Source organism: Homarus americanus, unplaced genomic scaffold (genome assembly GCF_018991925.1).
Source record: "Homarus americanus isolate GMGI-L3 unplaced genomic scaffold, GMGI_Hamer_2.0 scaffold52806, whole genome shotgun sequence".
Taxonomy (NCBI): Eukaryota; Metazoa; Arthropoda; class Malacostraca; order Decapoda; family Nephropidae; genus Homarus; species Homarus americanus.
This window is the reverse complement of record NW_024720773.1, coordinates 11,352,237-11,366,495: the sequence shown is the minus strand read 5'-3', so window position 1 is coordinate 11,366,495 and position 14,259 is coordinate 11,352,237. Positions and strand designations below refer to the sequence as shown.

General features: G+C 44.2%; 1 protein-coding gene across 9 annotated transcripts in view; it reads left to right on the top strand.

The window, feature by feature from the left end:
• LOC121861091 (NAD kinase-like) overlaps positions 1-14,259 on the top strand; it is a 127,376-nt gene that overhangs the window by 88,318 nt on the left and 24,799 nt on the right. For 2 of the 9 annotated variants that reach the window (XM_042358643.1, XM_042358644.1), the window contains exon 1: positions 7,468-8,858. The exons of 6 other annotated variants lie outside the window; for them this stretch is intronic. In XM_042358643.1, the coding sequence (XP_042214577.1) occupies positions 7,756-8,858 (1,103 nt within the window). In that variant the 5' untranslated portion in view covers positions 7,468-7,755. Of the gene's footprint in view, positions 1-7,462; positions 8,859-14,259 lie in introns of those variants that run through there. One more of the 9 variants, XM_042358645.1, reaches the window with a different exon arrangement.

Below are 14,259 nucleotides of genomic sequence, written 5' to 3'. Positions count from 1 at the left end.
TAAGTACTGTACTCCCCACTCCCCTCACTACCCCCACTCCCCTCACTAACCCCACTCCCCTCACTACCCCCATTCCCCCCACTCCCCCCATTCCCCCTCCCCCACTCCCCTCACTACCCCCATTCCCCTCCTACCCCATTTCCCCCACTCCCCCCACACAGTTTCCTTGAGCAGTCATCCCCCAAAAGGTTATCGGAGCTCTATAAATGAGTTCGTCATCTTGATGTGCAACTGATAGCCTTGCAGGTATACAGAGCCTGAAGGAAAACACCAAAGCTACTTATTTAAAATTGTGACACCGTGAAGAATTAGTTTTAAATATATACCTTCAATCTGTTTGAATTCCAAGGGCGTGTGTGCTCCCCGCCCACCTCTCTGTCTTCCTGGTAAGTGTGTGGTGACGGCGACCTCGACATGCTAGAGTCAACTGATGGAGTTATGTCCTGAAACTTACCTTCCTGTTTTAGTATACCAAGGGACGTGGGCGGTTGTATGGGTGTAGGTATGGGTGTGCATGGGTGATTACTGCTGTTGTATGTGAAAATAGGCCTGTGTGAGTGTATGGGTGGATGTCAGGACAGATTAGGTACCAGATTAGGTTCCAGTCCTAGTGGGTAAATTAGTTAAGATTCATTAGGTAAAGTTGGCGCCAGGAGGACTGAGCCCCATTTGACCAGTCATAGAGTAAGCAGGTGTGGGCGTGAGTGGGTGAGTGCGGGTGTGTTGGAGTGAATTATTTACACAGTCGTGAATGTTAGATGATAGTGATAGGTTACAGCGCCATCTTTCCTTATCAACATGCTAATGTGTCCAGGTGTGAGGTCGTCTACCTGTGTTCTCTACCTGCGTTCTCTCCGTGTGAAACTAATTGAGGTTACATCAAGGAATTAAAGGTTTTCTTTGTTCCTATGCGTTATACTGCCGTTGAGAAATTCGTTGGAATATTTTACATTAGAACAAAACAAAGTCATATGTTTCCTATTGTTTATTTAGTTTGTTGGTTCGTGTCGGAGGCGTGTTGGTGCGTCTCTGTTCCATGAATGGTGGTCGATGGTGGTGACGTACGTAAACTAAGCACAGTCCCATTCACCCAGTACTCCGCCGCTGCCCACCGCCTCAGTGTGCGCGAATAATTTAGTATTGGTAAGTCTACGTGGGACTGATAGATACAAGTATTGACTTTTCCTAAAAACTGGAGGTGGGAGAATTGTGGTGACCTGTCCAGCTGGTGTGTGGGGGGTAACGGGTACTGTGACAGTGGTGGTGCTGGACACAAGTATGGAGATCGATGTGTGGTAGTGAAGGTCCCATGGTTTACTGTTTCACTGTGACCTGTTGCTGTCCCACACCACCACCACAACACCCCGTCACCACCACACAAACTTTGTCACGACCCAGTCTTGTTTATCTTAGGGTTGGTGATGTGTGGCGGCGACACTTCCTGCATGTCGTCTCTGTAGGACCGTGTGAACAGTTAGTCGTGTGGCTAGAGACACCACCGCCTCCTCCCCCCTCAGGTGTGAGCCAAGGACGACCCTGATGGGGAGTAGGTTGTTAAGGTGGAGGTGGGGGGAGGGACGTCACCCCTCTCCCCTGGCAGGTGTGTGGTGCGTCGCCACCAGCAGTGGGTGGTGGCGGCGCCTCAGTCAGGACGGTGGAACTGGTGGTGCCGGAGGTGGTGGTGGGTCTTGTCTCCCCTCACACACCGCCCCCCTCACTCACTCTTCACCTGTGACCCCATGACACAAGTGACGCCCCGTGGCACCTGTAACACCACCTGACAGTTGTGACGCTCGTAACACTTAAGATGCGCGTAACTATTGTAAAACTCAAGACATGTGACAGGAAATGTTTATGATATAGGTGACACTGGACGCTTGTGACACCTGTGAGAGTCGCTTTGCCTTTTCACTCACTTGGCACTTAAAAATCTTCATGACAATGGTGACAGTCTCGCTGCTCGTTACCCTCCTGGTGATGGTCGTGGTGACGTGTGACGCTCGTGACGCTCGCTAAGCTCCTGACAGTCATGGCGCCTGTGAGGCATGTTACATACATGACTCCCGTAACATTCATAACACGTGACACCCTTGAGTCATGTAATATGGGGAATTTGTGACACACTGGTGACAGGCTTGACAATGCTGCAGCTTATGACACTTACATCTCACGACAGTCGTAACACGTGACGTCCTTAAGGTTTCATGAGTGACGTGTGACAGCCCAGGACAGTAGTGACACTCACCATCCCTGTGATTACGACCTAAACTGACAAACCATCATGTAACTTTTATACTGACATCTGTTGTGAGTTTATTATTGTGTAACGGTGTCAGTGTAATACAGTGTTAACGACGTGTTAGTCAGTGTAGTGCAATGTTAACGACGTGTCAGTCAGTGTAGTGCAATGTTAACGACGTGTCAGTCAGTGTAGTGCAGTGTAAAATATGTTAGTGGTGGTACAGTGATGGTAATACTGTCAGGCGAGCTACAGTGTACTGTAACTGACACGTCTACTACAGTGTGTCTCATATCAGTGTGTGGTCGTGGTGTAGTAGTTATCATTAATTATCCTACATTACGCGAGTCAATATTCTACAGTGTAAGAGTGTTATACAGTGTACTATAGTAGAAGTGTCTATTATGTAGTGTACTCAGCGAGAAAATCCTGGGATGTACTCCATTGAAAAATTGTTAATTTGAATACAGTTGTGTCAGTGTATTACAGTATAGTACATAATCCGTAATCTACAGTTAAACAAATGTTATGTATTTAAATGCTACTACACTGTCATATTATCCTCAACAGTGTAACACCATATTAAAAACTCCACTATGTATGAATTAGTAATATATCGTAATGGTACAGTGTAAGATGGTCAGCGTAGTGTAGCAGCCATCTTAGTGTATACATAGGTGTTACTGTAGAACAATGTTAGAAGTAGTAATTGTTAGTGTACTAGTGGCAGGCAGGAAGGAAGGGAGGGAGGGAGGCAGGAAGGAAGGGAGGGAGGGAGGGAGGGAGAGAGGGACTTGCAATTGCAGTATGTGGGTTTCAGGACTCATCTGAAGGACCCATTAAAAATTCAATGTTAAAATTCCCCAACACGGAGCTGCTTTCTGGCAACAAGATTCCCTCGCCCCCCTCCTTCCCTCCTCCTGATCTCCCTCTTTCCCTATCTATCTCCTCTCTCCCTCTCCCACCCATACCCCTTCCCTCTCCCTTTCTCGGTGTGATGGTACCGAGTGTTTGTCTACTTGTTGTTTATCTCTTGTTTATGTTGCACCTGTTGATTCTTGTGGCCATTGTCTTGATGGCTGGTTGGTTGGTTGGTTGGTTGGGGGTCTGATTGGTTGTCTGAATGAATGACTTGACTTAGCTGGGTGACTGGGTAAGTTATCCGGGTGATTGGTTACTCGGGATGGGTGACTGGTGACCGTGTTGTGAGTCGCCTTGAGGTGGCCAAATTTTTACCGACTTCCCCCTCTCCCCGCGTGGATTGTTAGCTGTGGCTGTTTCGTTAAGTGATATTGTGTTTCCGAGTGAGCAGCGACGGGTGTTAGTGCTGGCTCATGCTTGTGCCACCCCGCTTATTGTTACCTCAGCGCCTCACCTGCCCGGCACACAATGGTCTTCCGCTCACCACGTAGACTCACACCGGGACACTGATCACACACGCGTCGAAGCTGGTGTATAGTCAATATATATATATATACCTTATATATATAATAGAAAAGGTGATTCTTCATGGATATATAGATGTGGTCAGGCTGTCCTTCGTCACCACGTAGGAAAGTGATCCTTCACTGATGCTCTTTGATGCCCTCTGGTGTCTTTGGGTCACTTGTGGTAACATTTTTCGTCACCCGGCCAACAGTTAACTTTAGAATGTATTTAGGATTAAGATGATGTGGGAACTTACATGTTGTGTGTGTATGTTGATGGGGGAATTAATTGAGGCTGGTGGATGTATTTATATAGACTTGGTGTTGTATAATCTTCAACATTTTGCTGGATTGTTCTATAATTCCAGTTGGTGGAACGTGACGTAATTTAGAACAGGGAGGAATCGGGATATATTCCTTATACCGCTTCGCCAGGTTGTTGGACATTGTCGATTGTATATGGGTAGATAGCCACCACAGGAATGGAACACAATCAAAGACTTGCTCGTCGTGTAACGTGGCTTGTCACTTTCACCTTGATCGATGTCTTACACATTTTTTCCCCGTTCTGCATCGAGTTCCCGGGAAATAGAATATCTGGTGAATTGTTTGACTCATGTCGGGGGATTTTCACCAATACAAATTCTAATTCTATTTACTCTGGGAATCTTTTTATGTGATGGTAATGTGGTGAGGGAGGCGGAGTGAGTCACATGTCAATAGTTGGTGTAGGTCTTGGTGGCCTCTATAAAAGATTTATTAACGTCATGGACTATGCAGATGCCGTGACCAGCACTCCATACAACTTACTGCCTCAGTGTATGGTGTTACCTTGGCTACCCCCATCACCATGACATCCTGAGTGGCGCCTGTACTGCTGAACTGTGTGTACGTACTCCGTTAAATAATAAAAAATAAATACAAAAATATCATTGATTTGACAGAAAGTTTATCGATGTTTATAGTTGGGTGACACACACACAGGTGGCGGTCAATACTGAGAGGCGCCACACTCTTGTCTACCCTCGTCTAAGTTGTAGGTCTTGCTTTTGTTGTCTTTGTACGAGCAGTTTATCTTGGTCTGTGTTTATAGCTGAGTTGTGGATAGATCAGTGTGAGTCAGTACAGTACAGGTGAAACATGCGCAGTGTACAGTAAAGACGAGTTGTTTTTGTATGTAAATTAGCCAACTGTACCTCACGTATTGAACACACGAAAGAATATCTCTCTCAGGCCAGTTCTGATACTGAATTACCTCTATATATTTCTAGTGACTTTTGGAAAGCTCACTATTTTGTTTGTTTTTGTGCTAATTGAAATTCTTACAGTTCAATATAAACAAACTCGTGTCTGGCAGCTTAATTCGTGTTCAGAGTTAGTGTGTAGTTTACCTGTACAGTAATTAAAGGTGTGTTTTTTATTGATCAAAGTACACCCATCTCTAACCCTGTGTAGTAGAGGAGTTACTTATTCTCCTGATTATTTGTGTCCTGTGTTGAGAGTGTGAAAGCTGGTAAGAGGCGATGTTTGATCATGTTCTTAACCCTGTGATGTATTACCAAAGTGGCACATATGTTTTTCCCCACAACTAAAAATTACCAGATTTCTATTGTGTTAAAATTAAGACAGTTGGATCATGGATGTGTCTTTGTGGATAAATTTTAGTCTAGTGTGTGGGGACGAGGAGAAAGGTGGTCGTGTTGTGGTGGTTGGAGGGGGTAGTGTGTTTGTGTGGGGGGAGGGGGGGTTATTCCTGGTAGTGTAGTGGTGTAGGGAGGGACCAAGGACACGACAACCACCCCATTATGACACCCATATTGATTGTCAATATGGCTACGTCCGCTAACCCTCCCACACACGCTACACAATCTTAAGAAAATGTTACAAGACTTACCAGACGTTTGTTTACTAGCAACAATCTCTAATTATAGTTCGTGTTATGTGCTACAGTCAAGTTAGGTTAGGTTAGGGTAGGTTAGGTTATACTGAGAGAATGAAACTAATACCCGCGTTTCATCATTGTCCCACGACCACTGCCTGAAGGACACACCCCTACGTCATACCAATCACAGTGTCGAGTTTGCGCGATGCTTTTAATAAATCCCTATACATTTTCGTCTTCACATTTCGCCATAAATATGTTGACCTTAAAACACACAAAAAAACCCTCTGGAAAGGCTTATTGGATGTGGTATGTGGGTAGGGATCTAATGAGGGGCGGTGATAGCAAGAGTAGCTGTCTCCTCAACCATCGGCAGGCAACACACATTAAAAAAAAATCTAATATACAGGAGTTCGTTGTAGTGAGAATAATTGAGTTAAGAGAGAGAACCAGTGATTAACAAGTAGGATGGAGAGAGAGGGGGGGGTGGTGGGCTAGACTCGTGGACCTATACACCGCTAGTACCACTGTGACAACTCTTTCTGCCTCACTTGTAGATCTCTAATTATCACTCTAGTATCATCATGTCCCCAACTTAGTAATTTAAGCCTTGTAAACTGATTATAAATTAAGCCTTGTAAACTGAATGTAAACTAAGCGCTGTAAACTGAATGTAAACTAAGCCTTCACATTTTCCCTTGATCATGGTTATATTATATGCTTGCTTCTTCACCATCGTTTGAGTTAAGATATCAAATAAACCAACATCAGAGTCTACAAATTCCACGAATATAATATAATGGTTGGCGGTGAGTGACGTAAACGGCGAGGTCTGCAAATCCACTTGACTGTACACTCAACACGCTGGCTGGCATCACTGGCGGCTTAACACTATAAAATAATTTAACTTTTTTTAAACAGTTTTTATCATTATGGTGAGCAATATTTTCTTTGTCGTGTTTTTTTTTAAAGATGGTGAGAGAGAGAGAGGGGGGGGGGGCGGGTGTTATGTTTACATCAGTGACAAGAAATATTGTTCTTGGATCTTTGTTAATATTTATCAACAAATATTTGGACCTTCTCGATATTTTCCTGTTGGTTTAGTAGTTGTTAATATGTTATTTACGATATTCACTAATATATAGATTGTATTTTCTACTCGGGGATCAAAAATGGGTGATCAAGGATAATTTTACGTCTAAAAATAGAACGACAAGGTTTCGAGTAATTGTTTACAGTTATAACCTTGAGTAGTTGTTCCAGCAGCAGGAGTGGCATTACGTCCCTCTCAACCCACAAGTGAAGGCTGCAGTCATACCACCACCGCGGGGATACCATGCTGCTACCACTGACTCATAACGTCATTCTATAACATTACTCGGCTCACATATTTTGGAGAAGAAGAACGAACAACATCCTGAGGAAGTTATATTTATGTTTCCTAGTTCTGACTTACTGAAGAACTGACATTTGTATTCACGTTATGAGAGTTGAAGTTGACTGGAAATGTCTTGATTTAAAAGATATTGTGGCATTCATAAGATTTACAGCTAGTTTCCTCAGTTACTTTAAAATGGGAATCATTCAATGTTCCCCACAAGATAATCAGCAGTATTTTTTAGGACTTTAAAAGGCAAGTTGCGTGTACCTTGTAGCGCCATATATGGAATCACCAATGTATGTAGCTGTATAGTTGACATTAGTATCGTCATTAGTGGTAAGATATAACCGTAGAGTGTCAGCGTTGTTTACATTCTCCTTTTGGGGTAAAGGTTTAGCAGTTGTTAGTGTAAATGAATAGTGAATAAACACTGTTAACACGTGTACTGTATAGTGTCATTCGTGCCGGTGTGATGGCTAGATGGTATTTAAGTTTTATCCATTGTCTTCTTAAAGATAACAGATGTATCATCTTTACCGATAATGAAAGGTTGATAATGATAAGTTGACGTACAATATTATTATTGTTGTCACTACCAAGTATGTGACCTTCAGACAGACAATAAGCCTGAGTGTAACACAGTGAGCTGGCGCTGGTGGAGGTGTGAGGACGGAGTGAGCGTTAACAACATAGACGAGAGACAACAAGGCTGTTGTGACAGGTGGTGGACGGTGGTGATGGCCGCCACGCCCGGACATCTGCAGGTTAAGACGGCTGGTATAGTGTGGGAGGCGGCGGCCGTGTCCTCCCTCCCGTAGTGGCTGGGATGGGCGGCCGCTGCAGTAGGGCTGATCACATAGAAGACAACAACTGGATGTTATCCCCCCCTGCCGCCCACACCGTCCAGGGCTCAAGCCAGCCGTCCCTAAAGTCCATGGCTGTAGTGAACTCCCCAGTCCAGTGTGTTGCTCGTCCCTCAGCTCTTCACTATGGCTCTCGCATCACCCCCTGTGACCTGACTCAGGTGAACGTTAGCCCAAGTAACGTACATGAAGTATGGACCTCCCACCATGCTCAGACTGCTGCTGCTGACGTCTGGCAACTGAAGGATGTCACAGACGTGCCCTCCGGTGACCCTGGCACTGTTATCTTGGATCATCACATCGGTATTGATAAGTGTCAACAGCGACGGCCTCGAGGGTTAACTAGCACACCTCAGCCCACCAGCCCTTGTCACCGTGGAGGCCCATGGCTCAGAGAGGCGGATACTGTTTCCTATAGCTGTAACAATCGGCGCTGTCCCGGCTTAACACCCAGCCCGTCCACAACGAGCAGCGTGTCGCGCGCCCTCATGCCGGCCGTCACCAACACTGGCAGCCCCGTCATGCCTACAACCTTGAGGCCACCTCTTGCCCATAACCACAACCCCTCTACCTCACCACTATACACTGCTGACGCTCTTGTTAGTACTAGTGAAAATATGAAAGTTCCTGAGGATGATAAAATAACCTGTAATGTAAAATCGAACCTTTGGGAAAATGATGATAGTGAAGTGAAACGGACATCAAGAGTGTGTGTTTGTAGTGCCAGCATCTGTGAATCGTGTACAAACAGCGTCAGCGACAGTCCTAAGAGGTCCGAGGGAAGATGTGGTCAGGGTGTGGCAGAGTGCAGGGGTGTGGCCTCGGTCCTCGCCCTGTCTGCTGCTGAAGAAGAAGACCCGGTTGACCAAGAGGCACCAGTGACCACCAGGGCCCAGACGGCTCACGTTAGGTCTCGGGTCAACCAGCGGGTGTCTTTACCAGAGGCACCTGACCACCGGGTAGAGAAAGGAGTGTATGTTAATGGTAACCAAGAACACGGCCACGCCACTTCCCTCCGCCTCACACGTTCCCTCTGGTGGGATCAGTTCCTCACACACTTCCTGCGGTAAGATCCTTTACTAACTCATGTACGTGTGTCGGGCTGTATTTCTCAATTTAATTACACATTATAAATTTACCCCCTTTGTATAGTAAATCATTTCTGTAGACACATGTTACCTGTCTCTACTCCAGGTGTTCCTAAGAATGTTACCTGGAAGGAAATGTTTTTGGAAATAATAATTAGTGTATTTCATAAGTAAAAGATCTGGGACTGTTACCTGTGTGTGTGCCAGAATTTATAGAAATATTAGAATTTCTTGTGGTAAAAGAAGCAAATATTAATTACACCTCAGCATTTAAGTTTTTTTTTATCAGATTCAAGTATAAACATGTTTTTTGTAATGATTTTTTCGGAGTACAAAATCACTAATGTGTTTTGAGATGCATTATGTTATTAGAAGCTTTTATGTCTCCTTTGATCTCTCGTTTCAACTAATGACCAGATCACTGTGTATTACATCTACATCTCACCTTATCTCACGTGCGTGGAGCAGTGATAAGCATTACCAAAGGTCAGGTCTGGCTAGTTTAGTTTAGGTTAGGTTGGGTTAGGTGAGGTTAGGTTAAATTGCCTAGATTTATTTATTCAAACGTACCGATGCATCAAATATCCGGCCAAAATAATTCAGCGTCATTGTACTCAAGGGCTTAAGTCATTGTACTCAAGGGCTTAAATCATCGTACTCAAGGACTTAAGTCATTGTACTCAAGGGGTTAAACCATACATTATTACACAACTATTTAAACACAAATTTTACAATAAACCAGTCGTCGTCACAAAGAACATGGTGTGTGACTGAAGCCTTGACGACGATAACAGTTGCCAAGGATTAAAGATAACATGATGTGGACGCCGTGACGAGCACTGGCGAGAGACATTACAACATCCACCATGATAGGGCGGCAGACCATGACCTCAGTAGGAAACCCTTGTCATTGTTGGGTATTTTTCAGACCGTCAAACACTAAATATCCTGGTAAGTTTCCCTAGTCACTTGTAAAGATATTTGGTGTTTTTGGGGGGGGTTTTTTGTACAGCAATTGTTGAATATTCCTAGTATCTGTGGTGGGTGGGGGTGGGGGAGTTACTAGTTGATTATACTTGTGATATACGCAAGTTAGGTTAGGTTAGGTTAGGTTAGAGGAATATATCAAAGCATTTCAACTAGTATTTCAAATTTTAAAAACAGGATAAGTAATCTTTTTTTTTTACTTTAATGATGGAGTGCTCAGTTAATAAAATTTTTAGTCGCTATTCACTATTTTTCCCCAGAGAGTGATGTAGTGGCCAGAGACAACCGAACCTAACCTACCCAACCCAGTCAGGAGAAAAACATGTGGTTAAAACTCTCACAGTAATTCCTGGGTGACATGCACAAGTCTTCTACACTGCATCACGCACTGTTTTGTTTGACCAGCCAGGGGTACATAAACTAGCATACTGTGTTAGTTTGTCCGTGCGTTTATGCCCAGCTAATGGTATAAAATGGCATATAGTGTTAGCTTGTCCGTGCGTTTATGCCCAGCTAATGGTATAAAATGGCATATAGTGTTAGCTTGTCCGTGCGTTTATGCCCAGCTTATGGTACAAAATGGCATATAGTGTTAGCTTGTCCGTGCGTTTATGCCCAGCTAATGGTATAAAATGGCATATAGTGTTAGTTTGTCCGTGCGTTTATGCCCAGCTAATGGTATAAAATGGCATATAGTGTTAGCTTGTCCGTGCGTTTATGCCCAGCTAATGGTATAAAATGGCATATAGTGTTAGCTTGTCCGTGCGTTTATGCCCAGCTAATGGTATAAAATGGCATATAGTGTTAGCTTGTCCGTGCGTTTATGCCCAGCTAATGGTATAAAATGGCATATAGTGTTAGCTTGTCCGTGCGTTTATGCCCAGCTAATGGTATAAAATGGCATATAGTGTTAGCTTGTCTGTGTGTATATACCAGGTGGCTTATCCTAAATACTCTCAGGTAAATGTATGTTAATGACTAAATACTCAGGTAAATATATGTTAATGACCTTTACAGCGTCACATCACAAGTAGGTCGTTTTATAATTTAATATTTGCGTTGAACTCACTTTAGGGAGTTAACCATTTGCGGTCAGTGTACAAAGAGGGACATCCTTGTTTATCTACGAAATTATCTGGTTTAATGTGTATAATATATATGGCATGTTGGTGTTGGTGTTGGTGGTAGTGATGGTGGGTGATGGTAGAGATGGTTGTTAGGTTGGTGTGTGTGTGTGTGTGTGTGTCACGGTGGGTGGACTTGACTGAATATATTGTTCTGATTGATTGGCGTTTTCGTGGTGGGATTTCTTGTTGCGTGACAATATATTTTACGCTCTACTTGCGTGAATGGCCGCTTGCTGTTGCACCGGGCCGTGTACTCCCCTATCACTATACGCACCAATTATTTTATTTTACTTTTAAATTCAAGGTTCACTTATTTTTATCATAGCGTTGGTGATGGTGAGTGGAATAGTGGAACCTCTGCCTCACCCACCCACCACTCAGGCCCGCCCACTCACCCACACCCACCCACCGCCCACACCCACCCACCGCCCACTAACACCTTTCGCCTCCCAGAACCTCAATATTGTGTTATAATGTCTCTCTCTCTCTCTCTCTCTCTCTCTCTCTCTCTCTCTCTCTTTCCTTTCTTCCTGAGAGGCACCATCAGTAACGTTGGTATTACGGAAAAGGAAATATCTGAGATGGGGTAAGAGGCGGAAAACTACTGGGCATTGTTTACCTGGTGTGGTGGGTGGGTGTGTCCCTTTACCTCCCTCCCTCCTCCATTCACCCCTCCTCCCTCCATTCACCCCCTCCATTCACCCCCCTCCTCTCCATTCACCCCCCCTCCATTCACCCTCCCTCCATTCACCCCTCCCTCCATTCACCCCTCCCTCCATTCACCCCCTCCATTCATCCCCTCCCTCCATTCACCCCTCCCTCCATTCATCCCTCCATTCATCCTTCGTGTGTGTGTGTGTGTGTGTGTGTGTGTGTATAGTTAGAACAAATCGTTTTAAAAGATAATGAATGAACCAATACATATACAGTCCATGATGTGTGATTCGATAATGTTACCAGTGATGAATAACAGTTGTGTTGCGTTGTGTTTCGTTGTGTTGTGTTGTCCAAATATAGGTAAAGACACAAACTATATTAAAAGAAGACAATGGAAGACAAGACGATGAAGGCAAACAATTAATATATAGATAGAGTGATGTAATCCGCTGTTATGGTAATATATAAATAATATAGTACTAGTAGTGTTATAGGGGAAAATACGTAGTGAAATATATTAGGAAATCGATACCGGATATCTATTTGATACGAATTATTTAACTACAACGAAATTGACTTCCTGGATGTAAAAATATAATACACGTGTAAGACTCGTGTACATTTAACCTATTGTGAAGCTCTCTGTACAAAGAATATGTCATGACCCCTCAGATGGGCAGTGTTCGTCTACCTGGTAAATCCCAACCTTAAGTAAAAGTTATAAGCTGTACGTAGGGGTTTATTATTAAGTAATGTCGACTGAATTTACCAAGAGTTGATATATTTTTTTTTTCGTTAACTGTTCGTCTCTGGGTATTTCAAGACAGCGACCTTCTTCTTCTTCTTCTTCTTCTTCTTCTCACCTTCCTCTTCTTTCTTATTCTCCCCTTCGTTATCTTCCTATTTCTTCTCCCCCCTCCTTCCTCCTCATCCTTCTCCCCTTTCGTCTTTTCCCACTCCTCCTCATCTTCTACCACCTCCTCCCCACCACCCACCTCCCCTTCATTATACACTATCAGGAAAACATCTTAATACAACAACAACCACCACTTTATACACGTAACACCCAGTATTAACTTTTACTTCATACGTTCTGATGTAACAGATATATATTTATTTATTTCCCCCTTTCTATATATATTTTTTCCCCATAATAATATTTTCCTAGTTTGGGGTAACTGTTTTAAGTGGAGAAAACGTTTAGCCTCTCTCTATAAATCTTGCAGCATCATTTCTACCTGAAGTATTATGCCATATTAACACTGAATGGTAAACAAAGCAATGTGATAAGTTAAGGTTGGATATTGTGGGGGTTTTTTTATCACCCTGTATTTACTATTGTTTGGGGGTGTTTTTGGTACCACCCTGTGTTTAGTACCTCTTGTATGGCATCACTGTGACCTTATTTCTTCAGCGGGTGGAACACAACTGTCCTGTCATCTGGCTACTGTATATTATGCCACCACACGACTCACCTGGTCTCCACCTGTCCATTCTTGGCTCTAGTTGTTCTGTCATGATGGGAAAGGCTGGATGACTATAAGGATGACAGGGAGGAAAGGTTAGGAGAGGGGGGTAGGGAGGGAAGGTGAGGGGGGGTAGGGAGGGAAGGCGTTATGATTGGGGTGAAAGGTATTAGTGGTGCTAGTGCTGTCCTCCCCTCCCTGTATCCAGCCTTGATCAGTGTCATGCTCTGCCTTTCTCCGGCCTTGACACCCACCCCACCGCGACTGTTACCTCTCCCTGACACCACTACCACCCCACCCCTGTGCCCCTGCCTCTCCCTGATACCACCACCGCCCCACCCCTACCCCTGTTGCCTCTCCCTGACACCACCATCACCCCTACCTCTGTTGCCTCTCCCTGACACCACTACCCCACCAGGAGACTTGTCCTCTTTACACACCACTATCACCCCTACCCCTGCTGTCTCTCCCTGACACCACTACCCCACCAGGAGACTTGTCCTTTTACAGTCAAACCCACTCTGATCTGTTGGCATGACTTGACGGTTTATTTCTTACCCTCCTTGGTCTCCTTTGGTGTCTCTCCCAATACACGTTTAGGTGAGGTTAGGTTAGGGGAAGGTTAGGTTAAAGAGTTTGGCTTTATGTTTGGTCAGGTTTAATTACGGTTTAGTATTTGGTTTAGGATTTTTTTTTTGCTCAGTTTAATGTTATTTTAGGTAAGACTCGTCCAGTACGTGTTGTGCCTATATATGGAACTTGTCTTCAGTAATTTTACGTAAGATGACCTCACCATGTGTGTGTTGAGGAGAAAGATAAAGCCACTTACTCTAAGCTGGGTTGTGACTTGTGAGGGCTGGCTTGTCTCTCCCAGATATGCACACACCACCACCACTTATTTTAGTGTAACAATGATGCCTTATAGGGCTTATATACAGCAGTTGTAAGAGGCGCCGTCAAAGATACGTCACCCTCCACCCACCCCACCCCACCCCACCCCACCCACCCACGATCTTGTTTTTCAGTGAAGTTTTTTAATTAATATTCCCCTAAGCAGTCTTTGTGTTGTTCTACGACCTGTGGTACTGTAGGAAGCTCCCAGAACAACAGAGCTGATTCAATACCTACAGACTCTCACTCCT